Source organism: Callorhinus ursinus, unplaced genomic scaffold, assembly GCF_003265705.2.
Source record: "Callorhinus ursinus isolate GAN/ISIS: 27379988/994484 unplaced genomic scaffold, GSC_fseal_2.0 scaffold2, whole genome shotgun sequence".
Taxonomy (NCBI): domain Eukaryota; kingdom Metazoa; phylum Chordata; class Mammalia; order Carnivora; family Otariidae; genus Callorhinus; species Callorhinus ursinus.
In genome coordinates, this window is record NW_027397064.1 from 3283996 (window position 1) to 3304716 (window position 20721).

Below are 20721 nucleotides of genomic sequence, written 5' to 3' on the forward strand. Positions count from 1 at the left end.
CAGTGTCCGTCAGCAGGTGAACATGTAAGCCAAATGTGGTCTGTGCTCACAATGAAATGCACACATCGGCCTTAAAAAGGAAAGGAGCACTGACACGCGTGTGCATGAGTGAGCCCTGAAGACAGGCGGAGTGCAAGGAGCCCACACAAGGGACAAACACTAAATGATCTCATTTATAGAACATGTCCACCACGGGCAGATCCGCAGAGCCAGAAAGTAGGCTAGAGGTCACCCCTGGCTGGGGGAGGGGGCCGGCTATGGGTCTTTTGGGGCGACAAAAAAGTTTCGGAAATCATTCAGCGGCGATGGTTGGACAACACTGTGAATGTGACTGATGTCCATGAACTGTAAGCTTAAAGAGGGCAAATTTTATGTTACGTATTTTCTCATTATAAACAGAAGGTTAAAAAATTAACAAAACACAAGGAAAGAGAGTAAGAAAGTAAGGGAGAAAAAGAAGTCGATTAAGGTGTACATGGGAAAAGAGGGAAAAGAGAAAATGAGAAAAAAAGCAAGAAAAGTCCCAGATAAAGGAAGCTTGAGAAAGAAAAAGAGTGAAATGAGAAGAGAAGCAAAAATGTGGGAAAATGGGAAGAGGAGCTGGAAGCGGAGGATGGAGCCTAATGCCACTCGCGTACGTTGTAGTCCTGCCCGGATGGAGCCCCTCCCAGCCCCAGTACCCCGGCAGCATCTCAGCTGTGGGTCCAGCTTCCCCCCTGTGGCCCCTAGGTCCCACCCCCATGCGGCCCCAGCATCCCCGGAGCCCCGAGTCTCCCCTAGGGCACGCTTCCTCTCCCAGCTTCCTTCCTGGAGACCGCCTGCAAATGGCCTTGCAGTGCTGAGCACCCTTCCTAGAAGCAGACCTCGAGCGCTTATGGAATGTTCCCTCCCAGTCACACAATGTATTCATTGATCTCGACAGTGTGGAGGGGGGGTTCGGAACACTTTGGGGTTTGGGAAAAAAGTTACACCAAGAACTAGATTGGGCCTATAAATGAATGGCTTCAAATCATGTCTTAGAGTTCTTTAAGCAAAGGAACTTGGGACGAAGAAGCCTCTTGGGTGAACCAATCTGATCAGTTGTGATCAGAAGTAGAAGGTATTGAAGTTATTGATGCCAGCAACCTATTCATCTTCAAATGTTCAAAACATAAGACGACCAATGGCTCTTCACCACCATTTTGGGACCATGCATGGTTTGGAGGAGACGGTGGCTGAGCGCTGGCTTCGTTCCCTGCCCTCCGTGAGTGCTCATGGTGGGGGCGTTTCTATGCTGCTCAAAACAAAACGGCCTAACCATGTCTATGTCCCTTCCCATCCCTGCTGGCAGGACTGGGGCGGGGGGGGCGGGGTGCCGCCAACCCCTCTCTTTAGCAATCCCTGAGAGCCAATGATAATATGGGTTACGTTCACTGTTAGTTGTTGTTCAAGAAAATGGTCCCAAACCACCAGCCACAAGGTGAATCCTTCCCTCCCTCCTTCTTGCGTCCTAGCTTTAAGACACTGATCTCCCCACCTCATGAGGAACCAATGTTTACAGAGGGGGCAGGGAGGAATTCAAGAAAGCAATTGGTCTTAAGTTGTTAACACCAATGGATCGGCCTGTTCAGGGTAAACTATATGTTAATTACAAGAGCTATTCTGCATCCAGAGATGAAACTGTACCAGTTTACTGACTCTCTTTCAATGCGAACACTAGGTTCACCTGTTCAGGTAAAATTACAGGGTTGAAAGGAGATCATCATACTGTATGCCACGCTTTTCTAAAGTTATGGCCTTTAAAACTTGCATTATTTGCTAGCTGTGGATTTTATATTTTCCAGTTGTTGTAAAGTACTTTTTTCTCACCTGTTGAAACGTAGCCATGGATAAGATGACAAAAGTCTTTAACGGCTTGAATAGTAACGTATCAAAATCAAGGAATATCCTTTTGATAGCCTGTTATAAAATCCTTTATTTTATATGCATTTATGCCTTAGGAAAAGTCCTAGATAAGCCAAGGTTTGGAGTGAGGATGTGACTGAGAGGCACAGGTCCCCATGGGCGTTGACAGGCTGCAAACAGGGCTGAATTGCCCACACCATGCAAGGGGCAACACTCGGCCGCAATTCTGGCTGTAACTGACGGTCAACTTTGATTTTCTGTTTTGCAGTTTTCTCTTTCCAAGAATCACCACTCAGTCTATATTGAGAGAAAATATGTTATTTTCACCAAACTAAGAAAGGAAAAACCCCTCTGTGTGCATGTGTGCACGCGCACACAGAACATGGAATTAGGGATTCTGGTAAGTTCTCCTAGGGCTGTTTAGTTACCTTGCCTACAGAGACTCATGGCTTCTGCCGAGAGCCACTGAAGAGGAAAATTATTCCCACCTGCAGAAAGCAAGAAAGCTCTAAATGAAAACCAAGTAAAAGAACAAAAGCTACTACCTATTTACTCAATTAAGAAGAGTCGAGCCAGGTTACTGAGGTATCCCATGGCGAAATGGCACAGTTCCCATTTCTGGTGTCTGTCACCTCAATGGCTGGAGGCGGACTCAGGACAGATTTCTAGAAATATCTACCGACCCCCCACCCTGGCATGTCCAACTCTTCAGTCTTGCACACAACATGTCAAAAAGAACTTTGAAGTTTTCCTATCTGATGATTCTGAGACCATCTATATGCCAAGAACCTGAATTCAGAGGGTAACACGAGGAAGCAAAATTCCTGGTTCATAACCGTGTTCTCTTAGGCATATTATCATTTGCTTAACTGTGTTAGCTTCATAATAGCCAATATCCAGTGATCATTCTGGTAGGAAAAATCCCATCCTTTCAAATATCACTAGGCTTCGAGATCGATAATGGGAAGTACACAACTGCATAAACCCCGAGCTAACAGCCCTCTTGGGCATCAGGGAGCAGAACACGCCCAGACCGGCCACGGCCACGCGTGCACCACAATTACCTGCAACGGGCCAGTCAACTGTAGGACGAATCCACCACCTGTTTTCCTGCAGACGCAAAGCTCTCTAGTAATTAATGCCTTCAGGCCAGGACGGATGCTCACTGACGGAGACACCTTGGAGCCTGGAGCGGCACCCGGACTGTCCTGGGAACTCACACGCGGTGGCCATGCGCTCCAACCCGCCCTCCATGCTCAACACGTGTGCTTGGCGGCAGAGGACGTGGACTATCTTAAATATGATCAAACGTCGTATCATTAAACAGAAATTAGACAAGAAACAAGGGAAGCCTATGGATTGACTGGGAGTTCAGATGCTCTAAATGGCTAATCCGTCCATTTTTCACCTGAAGCCCTCTCCAAATGCAGTTTTGCTATTAAGCAAAACCCAAAGAAAGGTAATCAATTCCAACTAAAAAGCACTTATCCTGGGATGATGGTGTGCAAGGCACTTCAAACCCCTGGCTGCCTGCCAAAACCCAGACAACAGCCATCAATGTTTCTGACTATCCGAGAGCACAGGGGCCATGCATAATTGACTAGAAGATGGGCTAAAACTGTGCCCAATCAGTGTGTGATCAAAAACGCGTGGAATATTCAGCACCACTTGATTACATGGAGGCTTGTCCTTTCTCTCTCCTCATGAAATCTCTTCAAGGTCCAGAGTACTGTAATAAGATCATTACTGTCAAGCGCTACGAATCGCAGGCAATGAGTCTTGGGATAGGAAGTCATACTTCACAAGCTCCCCTGGTCTCTCTCTCTCTCTCTTTTTTTTTTGTATTTTACTGCATGCAGAGGCAGCAAGGCGACGAGGTGGCAGATAATGATCACATCACTGTGTGGCAACTAGAAAGGCACTTTTAAAGAAAAAGCAGAGAGAAATCAGCTTAAGAGAAACTAAAACATTTTCCCTTTTGCTTTTTCCCCCTTAAAAAAATTAAATAGAATTAAACTGTATGCAGTTGTCGCTCTTCATGAACTCGGATATAATGTCATTGAATTTAACCATTTGAGAGATTTTCATATTGCAGCCGAGCCCATTACCCCACAGACAAATGGCCAATTTTCTCCATGTCCCGAGTACAAAAGAAGCCCTTGATAAGTTGTGTGTGTGTGAGAGGCAAGGCCTGCCGTGGGGCTCACAGGGCTTCCCTCTTTCATCAGTGATGACACCCTGGGCTCGGGGCCTGGCGCCTACCGCATGGCTCCGACGGAAAGGGATACACTTGAAAGCATGAGGGCATTAGCAAAGATTACTAAGCAAACAGTTTACCTCAGACCGCACCTGCTCCGGAGCCTCACTAACACGTCGCAACAACATGGGAGCGCGCCACGATCAGACCCCGCAAGCACGTGAGGCACACATTTGATTAATCCTTGAACTCGGCGGTGGAGGGGGGTGGTTGAAGCAAATGGGGGTGGCTTCGTCCACGGCTTCCCTCTACCCTCCATCTTCAAACTACGTCACTCCCCTCATCCCCCCTAAAAAGGGTATCATCCTCAGAACGAACGTAAAAACATGGATTCGTTGCATCCGTCATAGGGAGTTAAACATCCCTAAGTTTTAAAAAGTTGCAAAAGTCATGTCCCCTTGTCACAGACAGGAGCCAGCCTGCAGTTGTCGAGCCAGCCTCCATGTTCCAATCCTGCATGTTCCAACTGCCTGCAGAGGGGCTGAAGCAGTGACTCCCAAATTTCCCTGGAATGTACCAGAGTGTGCGCGCATACCCGGGAGAGAGATTGCCAAGAAGCTGTGCCAGCACAGGGGTCCTGAGGAAAGATGCTGAGGTCAAAAGTGGCAAAGGGATTGTTGCTTCCAAATACCATTTTTTAAAGATTTATTTTTTATTTTAGAAAGCATATACGCACGAGTGGGGGGAGCGGTGGGGGGGAGACCCCCCACTGAGCAGGGAGCCCGAAGCTGGGCTGGATCCCAGGACCCCGAGATCTTGACCTGGGCTGAAACTAAAAGTCAGAGGCTTAACCAATTGAACCACCAGGTGCCTCGCTGCTTCTGGGTTCTTCAAGGCCATGGTGGGGCATGGCAGGTGTGGCCCTGCCCAGTGCTCTTCCTCATGCCCAAGCCCCTGAAGTCCTTGCCAGGTGGCCAGCATGAGTCCTCGAGGCCGGAGGCGACCCCGAATTCACATCACCTGCAGTACTTCCCTGACCCTTGCCCTTCGCCTGTGAAAACGGAGACAACCGGGCCACCCGCCGACACCACCAGGGTGTCTGGAAGCTGCGATGAGTCACACGTTTAAGAGCGGGCACTGAATCAGTCCGGGCTTCCTTCCCTCACACCTGATGACGTATCCTAACAAGGGATCTAGGGCCCTGGGGGAGGGAGGTGTGGGATGCGTGGTCGAGTCTGTGGAGTATCTTCCTCCGATGGCACAAGAGGGCACATGCCAGCCCACGGACAGGAACAGGAAGTCACAAGGTTGTGTGGCCTGAATGTTTATGTCCTTCCAAAATTCACCTGTTGAAGCCTGCGGTGGAGGTGGAGACGGTGGGAGGTGACCAGGGTTGGTGCGGAGAGGGCGGGGCCCTCAGGACGCACTTAGCGGCCTCACAAGAAGAGGAAGAGCGAGTGCGCCCATGGAGGAAGGGCCATGAGCACTCAGTGGGAGGGTGGCCTCTGCAAGCTGGGAATCAGGTGCTCGCCGAGAACCAGACGGGCCTCGCCTTGCTCTTGGACTCACAGCCCCTGGAACTGGGAGAGACGAATTTCCACCGTCTAAGCTGCCCATCTGTGGGTCCGTCACGGCCCCGGCTGAATGATACAAACGGTATATGTGCATTTTATTTGTCCTTCCCATTAACCAAGTTGTTTCCACACAGACCTAGTTCTGCATTCAGTCACTGGCTTTATTCCGTTTTGCTTTACATCCTTAGGAATGAAGCCCCCCCCGACGTGTGACTCTCATTACCGCCAGCACTGCAAGGGAAGACGCAGCTAGAACTTCCCAGGGGCCAGTCCATCCTGGGGTCCCCCGGACAGAAGTGTCTGAGGCCCCCATGAGGCCGATGCTGGTTCAGACACATCACCACATCTTCCTTCTGAGCATTACAGTTTGTTTCCCTCCGGTACTTTTGCGACAAAATACATGTAGCAAAGTAGAAGTATAAAAAGTGCCCACGCAACTGGAATGGCCAGGAAGGTCCTGCTGGAACCGTGCTGGCCCTGCCCCTCCTGGCTCGGAGGCCCTGGTCAAGCACAATGCAGCACAGTGGGGGTCTCCATGTCGTCGCAGAGATAAGCGATAACCAAAGGTCCTGACAGCTCTGACGTTCTGAGAACATCAAGAAAAGGACTCTGAGGGGTAACCTGCAGGTGACTCAGTGTCCCAGACTAGGCAGCATTCCATTCCCAGGGCGCCCAGAAGGAAACGTGCTGTCTCCTGGTCTGTCCGTGGACCCTGGAGACTGTGGGCAGCTCATGCCGACCGAGCCCCACTGCAGAATGGCACCCCTAAGTCGAGGGAAAAGAAGAGCCATTGAGGTCTGTCACATCCCTGTCCTCTGGGACAGGCACCTTGAAAGGAGTCTGCATTTTTCACAGGTGAGCCCATCCCTGCTCGTGGACAGCAGGAGACCCTGGGACCCCCATTTATCACCATTCCCTTTCTGTACTCCCCCTCCTTTTCTGGAGCAGCAGAGATCTCCTCCTCTACAAACGGTACGCCTCCTCTGCAGAGCCTCCCACGGGGACTCCAAGGTGCCGGGGTGCCTTGGGGTCCCTGCGTAGGTTGCTCGGTGGACGCGGCCTGTTTACGGATGTGCACGCTCCACCTGACGGCGGGCATCCTGAAGGCAGGGGTTGCCTCCGTCATTGTGACAGCCAGCAGGTGACCAATGCACTTCCAGGGAACTCAATCTAACTCTTTAGTTTGTGTGTACTTGAAAAAAAATAATATCAAAACCCCTTCTGTTGTTGTCGGCTCATCATGATAGGGATCCTCTGTTCTGGGTCTTCCTGCTGTGGTCGACTCAGCTTTGTTTATGTCCGACCCGCCGACTTCCACAAAGGAGCTGTGGGTGCCTCCAGCTCATGTGTGTCGGGAGGACGGGACCCTGCAGGATGGCTTTGGAGTCCACGGTGCGCCATCTATCCTGTCAACGTCTAGAGTAAACCCAGAGCTACTCAAATCCAGCAAGTCCGTTCTCGGGGGAGCTGGGGTTACAATCTGAGAGCTTGCTTTGGAAAAATGACCTGGTATGTGGGGAGTAGCAGGTCCCTCCGAAAACGTGCTGTCTGCTCTGACTTTCAGCTCAAGGGTGAAGAAACCCAGCCACCCTGGCTCCCTTCTCTGAGTGGCTGTACTCGAGGAATATCTTCGAGGAAAAAGTTCAAATTCCTGGTTTTTCACATTCATGCTGATTAACTACTCGACTCAGCGATTCAGATGCACTAACTAGTTTAATAATGAGGGAATTCAATTATGAAGTCCTTACTGTTCTAAAACATGGCTGGTGATTATGGAGTTTTTGTGGAGTTGATTACGGAGGCTTCTCGTTCCCTCTCTTTTGACTCCAGGCAGCTGCCAAAATTAAAACAAGGAGCAGATGCGAGGTGTGCTGCTGGAACGTTCTTGAAAATTAAAAGGAGGGAATCCAAGGTGATGTGTGCTAGTGATGCTTGCACAGGTTTCATACCCCCTCCCTCTCCAGCCACCTCCAAATAATACGAAATCAAATGAGCAAACCGCACAGACAGGAAACCAACCGTGAAGGCAGTTTCTTGGCCCTGACCCCAGGCTGGCTGCGTGCGCCATCACGGGCAACACGGAGTACCTGGCGTGTCGGCTGTGGCCAAGGAGGAAGGGTAAGAACATCACGGTGATGCGACACTTCTGTAACAAACTGCCCTCCCTACCACCGAATCATGTGCAAAATCCCTAGATGACCCAGCGATGCCCCAAACGGCACGAGAGTCAACACAACTCAATGGTCACCGATGAACGGAGCTTCAGTGCTCCTGGGTCTTGCCTTCTTATAACCCTAAGTGCTCAGGAACAAGACCGGACAATGCGTGTGCATGGTATTTCCTCTCCAGACTGCCTTCCAAAACCCCGCCGCACGAGTAAAACGCTGTTTTCCGGAGGTAAAAGGTTAACTAACTGATCAGGTACAGCAACAGCTGTTTCCTTAGTAGCAGCTAAGTGAAGGTGAGGACGAAACTCCGTCTTGTGCCAAATTAAGCACCACTGCTGGTGTTTTAAGTTGTAAACGGAGAACATATGATGAAAACGCGATGCCTTCTGCAGCGTTTTATTAAATAACCGTATGTACTCAGTCTGCAGAAGATAAAATGAAGCTCTGTGGCATGTTCCCTTTCCCTTTCGTAACTCAACGCTCTTCCGTCCTGTTCACAACTACCCCCGTGCGCCTCATTTAAACATGGGCTGAAAAGGTAGGTGGTCTCTTGTGTATGTCTTAGTTCCAAGTTAAGGCTCTAAAGGCCTTTGCGGGGGGAGAGAGGAGCTGAGTCTTACTTCTCACTTCTCCCACGGAGCCAAACACACAATGCTTCCTATGTGCTGGATGCTTGATACTTGATAAGAGGATAAAATGCTTCGCCATGTCAGGTTCTCTGGTGCAGGAAGGAAGGAAAACTCCATCCGGGCTGACCTTTGCAACTTGGACTTAATGAAATTTGTAAACAAATTTCAGGCTCAGGCCTTGCCTCTGATTACCTACTGAGTGCAGCTGGGATGGGCAATTCTTTTTTCTTTTTCTTCTTCTTTTTTTTTAATCCTAATGGAGAGAGGCCGTTTGTGACTTTTCCTCCACAAGATAATATTTCAGTACCCATCCAGGATCAACCATACAACGGTTCTATAAAGACCAAGAATGAACAACCAAGGGATCAGGATGGGAAGGATAAAATAAATTCCCTTCTGAGACCTTTGGAACAAAGCACTGTGAACCCAAGGGGGAGGAGGGTAACACAACAGGATTTCTGTATATCCTCTTATATAATAAGACTGGGTAAATCCAGACTGGCTCTGCATTTTTAAAGAAAGATCTTTGCTACACAACTTCTAGATGTTATGATCCATATAAAAGTCAGTATCTTTACATGGAATCTGAGAAATATCAAGGAAGCTACTCTGTCTGCCCCACTCCTAGATTCAAAAGCCGCTCCACATACCTCAAAGACTTGCTTTTTGCCTGGTGGAAAGAGTTTGAGGCAGAGAATCAAGAGAAAGTTCTGTCACCTACCAGCAACCTGACCCTGGACAAGAAAGCCACTTAACCTCTCTCTACTTCCACCTTTTCACTGGGGGAACAGGGAAATTAACACTTGATGCAAACTTGCATGAATGTTATAAAACTAACGAGAACCACCAGATTTGGGACCACAGAGAATGCAGGACTCTTTGTTTCACTTCTGCAACAGTAAGCTCACTACTGGACCCTGGATAAGAAGATGCCCAGAGAGCATCCCGATTCAGAGACAATGCCAAAACACAGCAAGTCATTAAAGATCTGCATCCTTTCTACTGCCCAGGGGTTTCTGGGCACATGCCCTTCAACTTGGTTCTGGTGACAAATCCAGGGCCCTGGGTGCTAGCACCCTTCCAGAGTTGAACTCCCCTCCAGCCAGTGCTGTGGCCACCACAGGGGACAAGGTGCCCTGCTTCTTACAAAGTTTGCCTTCTAATATCTGAACCAAAATCCATCTCCTTGAAGCGTCCATCCACCAGTCCCAAAGAAGCCCACCTGGGCCACCCAGGAGATGAGTTCACGTGCCCCCAGGCTCCTGTCCTTCCCTCCAGCTCTTCTAGATACTTCAAAGATTCCCTCCACATCATGGGCTTCAGGCCCCACATCCGTGTGTCTTGCCCACACCCGAATTCGCCTTCATTGGTCTGTCATCATCGTAGAGTACAGAGCCCAGATCTGAACATACAACGTAATTAATTCTGAGCAAATCAAACCCAATTTAAAATCAAATCACCAATATTTTAATATCCAATGTTCTGAAGGGTCTATTAAATAAGAGTACAAGTAGAAATGGGATATGTGGATTTTTCTTTATTTTTTAAGCCTAACGACCACCTGCACCTTTTTTATGGTACAGCCAGAGGATGTTGGCTTCTACGAGGCTCGTTCTTCTCAAAGTTAAATTCACTGAAAAAGTGTCCTATTCCTGCCCAAAGTTAGCCTCAGATATCAGCCCTGGGAGCAACAAGGCATCCATCACCTTTCTGGGGCACTCTGCTTTCGATGACATATGAGGTCCCTCTCACAAAGTCAGAGTTCACTGCCCCAGCTTGTACCCCACACTTCCTCCACAGCACAAGGAGGGGGCTGAGTTATTTTTAATTTCTGACTTTTTTTTTTTCTAAAGGTCCTTTCATTTATTTTAGAGAAAGGGAGAGAGAATGTATGTGAGCAGAGGGAAGGGTGGAGGGAGAGAGAGAATCCTGAAGCAGACTTCCCACTGAGCATGGAGCCAACTCGGGGCTCAATCCCAGGACTGAGATCATGACCTGAGCTAAAATCAAGAGTGGGCTGCTTAACTGACTGAGCCATCCAGACACCCCTAATTTTTGACTCTTTAAATGATACTAATCGTTTTAGATGAGCCCAGTGACTGGCTTGAATATCCAAACAACTTCTCTAGTGCTCACACATATACATACATACCTAATCAAGTTATGACGTTAGAACTCAAAATATCTATAAAGATAAGGAATTCTTTTATATTTATAAAGATCACAGTTTCTGCTTCTATAATTTACTAGATTCACTCCGTTCACTTTAAGTTATACATATAAGCAAATGACTGTCCAACTTAAGTTATAGCATCTTCTGCCGTCGGGTGTAGAGTTTAATCATCGTTTTTCAGCGTAAGAGAGCTAGGACAACGACCGTGAGTGCTGGTACCACGAGAAACTGGCTGGACAGGATGGCCTTATTTCCATCAGGGGCACCAAGAGCCCCCATGTGGACAGAGCATTTCTGGCTTCTGAGGCAGCACAGACACTGAGGATATTATCCTGTTAGCTCGTACTTTCTGGACAAGCATCCTGCCAAGGTAAGAAATAGCTGGCACCAGAATTTTTGCACTTGGCTGAGCGTCTAGGGCTCCTGTGTGGTGGGCTCGGCTGGGGAATGGTACAGAGGGGCATTCAGGAAGCTCTGACCACCCCCTCAGCTGGGCTCAGGCCAGGCCCCCAGGAGACAAGGGTGGATAGCATGCAGCCCTGCCCTCTTGAGAGGCTTCTGGTCTACCGCACTTACTGAGGGTCAGTGCACAGACTTCCCCAGGGATTTCTCAGAGGCACTGTCAAAGGCATGAGCACCACCTTGCTTCTGTTGCTTCATCTCTATCTTCTGTCTGTCTCTGCCTTAGAGGCGGACCCGTGTGGCTGGTGCCCTTTGGCTTCTGCTTGGGTTTAGTTGGCAGGCAGGAGATCAGAGGCAGGGAGGGGAACGAAGTTCGGGCAGTCCCCCGGGTCCCTCACCCTCTGGGTCACCATAGGCTAGATAGGTCCCTCTGCTGAAGGCCATAGCTCCTGATTGGAGGCCTTGCCCAAACAGCTCTCTCTCTGGGTCCTGATAACTGGCCCCTCTGCTACCCATTACACTCCTAGGGTTCTGCACCATCCCATGGCTTTTCCCACACCTCTGTAGACAGTCCCATGGTAAACTTCCCTCGATGACCCAGCTTGAGGGTGTCCTGTTTTCCCCCAGGACCCTGACTGAAGTAGCTAACTTTCAATGATACTTTATTTTTCTTATACTCTGTAGAGGTTTGAATCTAGTCATTTGTCCCAATGGCTTATGTCAAAAACCATATAACTCAACTACTTTTCAAGCATCTTCTAGAGAACTTTTTATATCTACAATTCCAATTTTTCACCATGAGGTCAGTCTAACACAGAATAAGGTGGAAGCAACCAGTCATAGTGCCTTGCAGGAAAGTGAAACAGAAATATTTTCTTAAAATTAAAGTGTCCTCTAAAAATAAAACATATACAACTAGCTTTAATTTCAAGAACAGATGTTTAAATTTAGATGGTTTACGCCATTTACTTAAAGGAGCTAACAGCTGTTGAGACTATTACAAAATATTGTATATCACTAAATCTAAAATGACCTCAACTGTAGGTTGCCTTATGGCTTCAGAGATGTTAAAATATGGAAAAAAAAAAAAAAAGTACCTTAGAAATAATGAACTATAGTGCGCCTCACAAAAATGACTCACTTACCGTTTTGTATGTAACCTTTCCTAGGGAAAAATGAATCATTTTCTTTTTATAGAGAATCTGTTGCCTTATTTCCGACTGGAAAGATGTCACGGCCGTTGGTATTACAGACACAATAATCAGTTAACTAGGAAGTGAGGGGCAGCTTCCCTTCTGATCATTGGTGTTGAATTTCTGAACACACGTCAACCATTACTCATCATCCATGCTTGAGATACTGTGGCGATTTCTAATTTGGGTGTTTCTATGGTGCCTGGGAGTCTGTCTTTCTGTCTGTCACCACCGTGGCAGTAAAACCTTTTAATGAAAGGGTCCAAGGTTGTTTTTGTGTTGAGGATCTGTCTCAGCCTTATTATATGCTATTGCTCAGAGCACAGGATACGATCCCAGTAACTCAGGAAATGGGGCTGGGAGCTTCTCAGGTGTCCAACAAGCTCACGGACACCTCTCAAACCTCCTTCAAGTCACCACTGGCTGACGGGGACACTGGTTTGAAGACGCGGTTCAATTAAATATGCAACCACTGATTTACCTGAAGGCTATATCTTACTTACACAGTTTTCACTCTGTCAAGAGGTGGGTAGGATATAATTAGAAAGTGTAAAATATGTGTAATGTATTATAGGTGGACCTGATAATCAGTTTCCACCAAGTGGTGTTTCTGAAAAAAGTCGTCAGAAACATGACATACCCAGTAAGATGTTTATCTGTGACACGGACAGGAGGCCTTTCCCTACAGCAAATCTGACTCTCCCCTGGGGTACGTGCGGCGCATGTCACCCACCCTGGTGAGGTGCCAGGCTTCTTCCTGGTTTCTTCCCCCACCTCCTGTTCAGGTAGGGCGTGGCTGCTGGTGCATGGCTATGGCTGGGTGCTCTTTGCTAAAGCGGAGTTTGAAAACAGTCTCAGCAACGCTTGGCATCTGTAGCTGGTTCCTTTCTACTGGGAAGGTCAGAAATGTCTGGGTGGGTGCTCTGATCCATAACTGTTATTTTCCACCACTGCTGATATAATAGAATCATCCTCATTTATCATAACGGGAGAAAATCGGTTTTTATTGGCTAAACTTGTTAGCAGAGAGCCTATGGGAGGCAGTAAGGTAAGAGATAAAAAGAAGAAGCTCTCTTAGCCTCTTCCCTGCTCGGCCACCATGACAGCCCCCACAAGCCACCAGACACTCTGAACCTCTGAGTTCTCAGATGCAGGAAACATGCTGCCACTCAACTCACAAATCATGTAAACAACAAACTCTCCGCACACACCATCAACTCTGTTCCTTCCTTGCTAATGTATGCATTGTGGGCTTAGAGGCTCATGGCTGGATACTAGGAGGGAAGAAGCCACTCTCTCCAACACTGCAAATTGTAGTTCTGAACAGTCAAGTAGAGGATTCAGGAAAAGCATGGCAGAAACAGAGAAAAAGGGTATAAGTTATAAAAGTATTTCTGGCACGTGTGTGGAACGCACGTTGAAAACAGACTCTTTTACTATTGATGGTGTCACAGATAACAATTCATGTTAAACAACGATGCTGCGAAATTTTTATTTTCCTTTGACATATTTTCTTCAGCTTGTTTATTACAACTGCATTACTTTCGCCTCTCATAATGTGTGTGTGTGTGTGTGTGCGTGCGCACATCTCCACTTTGCATCTGTGAAATAAAAAAATGTAAATCCATCTGAAGGAGCGACTTCAGAAAGATCACACCTGGCCATCACTGAGAATAAAAACTAAGGGCTCAACAAGTCAAAGGAGAACCAAGACAAACTGCGACAAACCATGACAACTGGAATATTAATAGAGCCCACAAAACAATAAGAGCGGATAGACACTCACAGAAGGAACATTTATCATAACGTGTTGCTGAAAGCCAGGATTGGGGTAGCTGTCTTGTAAGAATTAAGACCAGCCGATATCAGAAAAGAATCCTCGAGGAGGAGAGGCAACCGTCTTTATTAGAATAAAACAGTATGGCGCCCCTCCCAGTTGGAGTGGACACTGTTGACCCACGGTGTGGAGGGAGGGCAAGACCCAGAACCTGACCAGGCGGGTGACAGGAACACTGGATTTACCTTCTACCAGACGACGACCCCCAGAAGGGAAGAGAGCTGATCTGGTGGAATGATCTTGAGAATCAGTCAGTGATGAGGCAGCTTCCAAGGCCCCTCTAGTGTTGCCTTGTACACAGAAAGCACATGCAGTGACCTGCACTGTGGTGCATGTGTGGTCCTGAGGGTATGGGACTTCTCCAGCTTGAAACGCAGGACTCAGACTCTCACCCTGAACTCCCCAGGGAAACCTTACCTTCAGCGGTGCCGGAGAGCCCGTCGGCTTTGAAGTTGCTGGTACTTTTCTTCCTTCGGTGCTTCTTTCTGTTGGCGTGAGGGGAGGGGGGCGGGTCGAGCTTGGGGCTGGTGGTGCTGGAGATACTTGGGCTGGAGCACACGGAATCGCCCAGCCCCGTGTCTGCCATGGGACCGGAAAAGGCAAAAGAACGCAAAAGTTAACACAAAATCGACTTTGCAGAAATACGAAAGCAATGTTCCTCCAGTATCCTACCAGGCCCCACAAGTACTATATTAAGCTGAGATCACTGGATTGGAGGCCCCAGAGCACCCAGTATTAAAAGTTCTCAGGCCGTTTCCTCTAATGTACCACCTGCCATTAAAAAAAAAAAAAAAAAAAAAAAAAAGACTTTATTTTTGGATCATCTGTAGGCTGTGCAGCATTTAAAATTTGCATGATCGGTGTTCTGGAAAAGCAAAGTGAGGAGTCCATGCTTTTTACTAGTTTTTCTCTTCCCACAGTTACCCTGATACATTAGGAGCGAAATCAAGAGGTCTTGAGAACGCATCTGAAGGCGTCCGGTGGTGGCTCTGTCTCTGCGCGTGCGCACAGGAGAGAGGGAGTCCTGGTTTGCTTACTTGCACCCTCAACGTCACATACGACCGCGGCACCGGTTTATTACTAGCGAGAAATGGCACGCTGTGTCTCTGTCCATTGCAGACCTGCCAATTATTGATTCACTGAAGCTATTTACAGAATTTTAAGACCATTGCACACACGTGTGAATTCACTATAAGTGAAACTCAATTTAGTACGTCCATCTTTCTCTTCATCCAAGAGAACACCAGAGTCATGCTTAAAAGAGCAGGGAACGAACATGGACTTCAACCAGAGAGAGTCCTCCCAAAAAGTGAAGGAGAGGCACCCTCCGACCGCCGGCAGGGCCTGAAGAAATCTTTATTTCACGAGTCAGCCTCTCTGTAAACTCAAATGACACCAAGCGCTTTGCGATGCACTCCATTCGTTCAACAAGTATTTTCTGAACGCCTACTGTGGGCCGTTTTTCTAGGTGCTTGGGTTCCATCACTGAGACAAACAGATGAAGATTCCCTCCGAGTGGCCCCAGTCCAGATGCAGTAGAAGGTGGTAAAGTGTCAGGAAAACGAGTAGGTTGGCGTGGGGGCCCGACCACCCCAAAGTGCCCGCAGGATAACCCAGCAGCACCGGATGGCACCAGACCCTGGAGACTGCTCAGCGGGGTCTAATCTTCTTCTAAAAGTAGTAATTCTCGTACATATTTTATTTTATTTTTTTAATCTCTTTTTTTAAAGATTTTATTTATTTATTTGACAGAGACAGAGACAGCGAGAGAGGGAACACAAGCAGGGGGAGTGGGAGAGGGAGAAGCAGGCTTCCCGCCGAGCAGGGAGCCCGATGCAGGGACTCGATCCCAGGACCCTGGGATCACGACCCGAGCCGAAGGCAGATGCCTAACGACTGAGCCACCCAGGCGCCCCGTACATATTTTAAAAATGCTAGATCCCACTGGATAGCAGATGCAAACTGTAAGTGTCCCAGAAAAAAAAGAGGCTAATCTAATGAACAGGTGTGCATCATTTCCGAGGGCTCAGAGGCTGTCTGGTGTTGCTAAGGGACCTTGGGATCCGAGAGCATTAGCTGGTTCCGAAGCAACCCTTTTACAGCATTACTCAACACTCACACTTCAGAAGGGATTTTTTTGTTTGTTTGTTTGTTCGTTTCAGATATTTTCTGCCCAGGTTGTAAGCCTTCATTCACTCTCTGACCCATCCTCTCTGACTGTCTAGGACCTACCCCGTGTCAGGCACGGTTGACAGACGACGGGACCATCACAATGTCACAATGACCGCCCCCCGTCCCCACCCCCGAGGAGCCGAAGCCTCACCACGGAGGAGGGTGAGGGGAACGGGCAAGGACGACCGGCCTCTGAGACAGCAGGCTGGGCTTTTGCTCTTTCAGTCTGTCCCTTGGGCATCCACTCAATTCAACGCACCATTTTCATTCCCAACTGTGCGTCCCAATCCTTAGGTCACTCCAATGCTGTAATGCTCTCTCCTGAAAGAACATTCCTCATCTCTGCACTGGGATGTCCGTCAGTCATCTGTATCTAACCGGCATGCCTGTTCCCCAGGGCAGCTGCAGATGCCCATTTCCCCCGTACGATGCTGAGCACAGAGTGGCGACACCATTACGACATAAGCATCCCCAGGTCCCTCCCATCATCCAGGACTTCCTTTTGAAGGCACACACCAACGTCCTTTGCAAGATGTTAAGAATATACACTTGAGTTATGTATAGTCAGGTCATAGCTGCCATCCATGTGGGGTGGCTTTATGTCTGAGCTCTATTCCCTTCCAGGACTCTTTCCGTCTGTCTGTCCTGTAACAGCACATGGCCTTGAATGCGATGACTAAGGTGTCCTGGTGCCAAACATGGCAGGGCACGCCCCCCGACGTTGTAGATCCTTCCCCATTGCCTTGGCTATTCATTCTGATCACACAACTTGGTAGATCCACCCAAGATACCAGAAAAGACATTAAACCGGGAGGAGTCAAACAGAGCCGCCAACCTGCAGATGCAGCGGCGCGCAGCTGAAAGCGCTGGTGAGCGACCACGCAACAAGACATCGTCCGCGCATCCCGCTCCAGATCCTCGGCCTTGCCTAGGGAGAAACTACCACACACTCTTGTCAAATGCTTTGCTGAAGGGCTACACGGCCGCCCCACTGACACACATTTTTGACAACTTTTAAATAAAGGGAAATCCACTTCATGTTTTCTCTCCTTAATGAGCTATCCTGTTTAGTTAATTCACTGTTTCCCTTTTCTATATTCACCCAAAGCACTTCTCTAACATCCTAATTTAGAATCTGACTTGGGAATGACCTTAAACTCCCTGGAATACTAGTCATAATTCACCTTCCTGGGGAACAAAATGACATGTGTCTGTGTCCAGGGATCTCCCTCCATTCCAGATGCAGAAAACTGTTCCTAAAGTCATTAACAGGGACTCGAGCAATTTCATTCCCAAGTTTTCTGGATATCTTGGAATATTTGTAATTCAGGGAGAAATCTCTGATGCACTTGAAGCAAATGGCTGAGCGGCATCCTTGAGGTAGCAGTGACACCTGCCTTCCCCCGAGGGCCCATCAGCAGCCTCTCCAGCCTTCCTTTCCGTGGGCACCCTTCCACACCAGTGCACCCATCCACCTGTGGCTCTGGAGTCCCACTAAGCCACTGGCTCTCAACTGGAAACCCCTGCCCAGGGACACCTGGTAATGTCCACAGATATTTCTGGTTATCAGACTGAGACAGGTGGAGGTGTACTGGCATCAAGTAGGTAGAAGCCAGAGATGCTGAGAAATATCCCACAACACACAGGACAGCTCCCACCACAGAAAACCGACTGGTCTAAAATGGCAACAGGGAGAGACCTGCAGGATCTGAATTGCTCCACTCCTCGTCACCCGCTCAGTCTCCTCCTGGTCTGTCTGTGCAAATGCCCTCACGAGAGCGAACCTCTCAGAACACTCCCTTCACCTGCTATGACCTGGCTTTCCCCAGAGGGGACACACAGCTCCCAGGTGACGGCACTGGGGTCCCACCCCCAGGGAGCACACAGGTGGGGGCAGGTGTCCTTCCTGCCTCCTCTGCTGCTTGCAGACCCCCCCAGCCCCATCCCCTTGAAGCGATGCCCCCCTGTAAGGCCACTCACACCCACTGACCCCTGGCGACTGCCCCTTCTTTGCTCACTGACTGTTTCAGCAGCAGCTCACCCCGTCCTCACTCAGGAGTGATGATATCCAGTTCCTCCTACATGCTCACTTCAGCGTCCTGGCCTCTCGTGCCTCCACCTCACTAAGCTCCTTCCTTCTCTCTACCCTTCATGGTCCTGACCCAGGCCCGCTGCAGGGAACCAGCTCCTCTGAGTCTTAGTTTTGTCTCCCGGCTCACTTACACCAGGACCCACACTCTGAGGGTTAATCTAGTGGCGCTCTTCTCCCTCTGCCTTTCCTGATCATTTGTCCAACTTGACTAACTTCCACCTGTACTCAGGTCCTGCTGGAGGAACAGAGCCTCATGCCCACTGGGAATGGACCTCTGGCCTGCCCTTCCATTCACTACATTCCCAGAGTAAAGCCGCTCCCCGCTCTCCAAGAGGCCGTATCACACCTCCTCCGTTCTCCTCAAATGCCACACACCTCACTCCCTCCCCGACAAAGACATCATCTTTTATTTTGCTGAAGATAAAAAAACCCCCAAAAGCAGCAATCAGAAGAGCGCATCCTCCTTCCTGTCCCTGGTTTCCATGGACCCGGGGCCTCCTCGTCCTGGGAGCTGGATTCCGCCCCATTTTGCCCCCAGAGCGACTTTGCCCCCTGCCTTTCATACCCTCTCCAGCCTGCATCAAATGTGCTGTATTATTCTACTGTCTCCCGTTTCTAACAAAACCCTCCATGACCCCATGCCCTTGCCCAGCCACTACCTGATTTCTGATCCTCTTTAAAGCACAGCCCTCTGAGTCTCTCCCCTCTTCGCTGCTTGTGTCTGGTCACAGCTGACCCTGCTCCAGTCAAGCTCGCCTCACCAGCCGCTGCCATGCCCTTGCGGTGGCCGCCAGCGCTGCCACCAGCCCCATCAGTGGGAAAGCCTCGGTGGGACTGTGCGGGTCTTGGCAGCACCCCACACAGCTGACAGCCTCCTCCTTTGTGGGGAAGCCAGAGTGAGCTCGATGCTCGTCAGATCACAGGGAAACTAGGAAGGTGTGGGTCTAAGAAGCCAAAGGAGAGGCCCCCAGAGAGGCTTTCCCGACTTTGGCCGCTGCCCATGGCTGCCTGGCATCCAGTCCCACTGCCTCGCGTGGCAGGTGACGCTCCCCATGTGTTTATGTCCCTGTTGACGAACGCCTTCCTGGCGAGATGTGAGCGTTACGGAGGCAGGGACTTGCTTCAGCCTCTTCACCAGGACACAGCCTGGAACACAGTTGGAATGAAAATGGGAGCTGCGCGCCTATTTGTGGCATTAAGTTTTATAAAAAGAGCTGAGCTCCCTTCGAGAGGTGCTCCCGCAGGTGGATGGCACTGCTTTCTGCTGCGTAACAGAGAAGCACTTGGTGAGTTCATCGTAAAACCACGAGCACGTGAGTTTCCAGCTGTCTGGGACCTGTTTTAAGGTGAACATCTAACTCTGAATGAGTCTGTTTATGCTGAGAGTCATCCCCTTAAAGAAGCCTTAACTACGTCACACATGCCGCATGAGCGTGGAGTAGTCCACGAGCCAGCTCTGGCTAGGCACCTGGGCTTCATCACAGAGAAAAGGGCAAAATCCCTGCCCCACGGAGCCAATTTCTAGGAGTGAAGGAATGCCTATCTAATTTCTTGCTCGATGCCTTCAGGAAAGACTTTTTCTGGAGCCATGTTACCTGAACAGAGAAGGAAGGGGGCAGGGTCATGTGTACAGTGAGCACATCACCTGCACGCGTGTGACTCTATGGTCACGCAACCACCCCCGCACGCAGAAGGAACTAAGGTAAGGCGCCGTCTATATGCCCACCCTCCTGCGTCAAGCAGGCCGGCCAGCCAGCCCCGTGGCCCCCCTTGAGAAACAGAAATGTGACTTGGGACCACTGGTTGGGCCACAAGGACTCAGACAATGCGAGTGTGAGAGTGACAGGGAGACAAAGTACCACTGAGTCAGGAGAAGGCCCTGGGGTGGGGGTGAGGAGGTAGAAACAGAACACAGGAGCCCTAACTGGCCACTGGAGGGAGGGATGGAGACGAGCTTTTAAGATGACACAGGGTTGTCATAATGAACACAGAAAAAGCAGGAGCAGCATTTGTAAGCCCTGTAAATTCTACTGCAGATACGGAGGAGGGTGAATAAGTAACCGATGGGCACAAAGCACTTTGGAATCCACGAGTCACTTCCCGCCCACTGCCCGATGCGCCCTGCCTAGGGCCCAGGTCCCGCAGACAGAACCATCCTTGCTGGAGTTTAGAGGTGACGAGCTGGGGCGGTGACTTTCCAGGTCGCCTCCGGGTGAAGGTGGAGCCCCATTTCTCGTGTCTTCTCCCGGCTCGCGCCCCTGTCCCCACACCCCCTGGCCCCGGCCCTAGGAATTTACTTCCACAGGTAGCAGCACCGTGGCCACCTACAGGCTGGGTGTCTACGGTGGGGGGACTGTCGAGGGTGGAGGCGCCAGGACAGCGACACAAAGTACCTGGAAA

At 49.4% G+C, this 20721-nt stretch overlaps 1 protein-coding gene across 8 annotated transcripts in view; it reads right to left on the bottom strand.

Moving 5' to 3' along the window:
• AGAP1 (ArfGAP with GTPase domain, ankyrin repeat and PH domain 1) overlaps positions 1 to 20721 on the bottom strand; it is a 513811-nt gene that overhangs the window by 105965 nt on the left and 387125 nt on the right. For 7 of the 8 annotated variants that reach the window (XM_025889132.2, XM_025889128.2, XM_073876820.1 and 4 more), the window contains one exon: positions 14475 to 14636. The exons of the other annotated variant lie outside the window; for it this stretch is intronic. In XM_025889132.2, coding sequence (XP_025744917.1) covers positions 14475 to 14636 — 162 coding nt within the window. The remainder of the gene's footprint in view (positions 1 to 14474; positions 14637 to 20721) is intronic. 8 annotated transcript variants of the gene reach the window in all.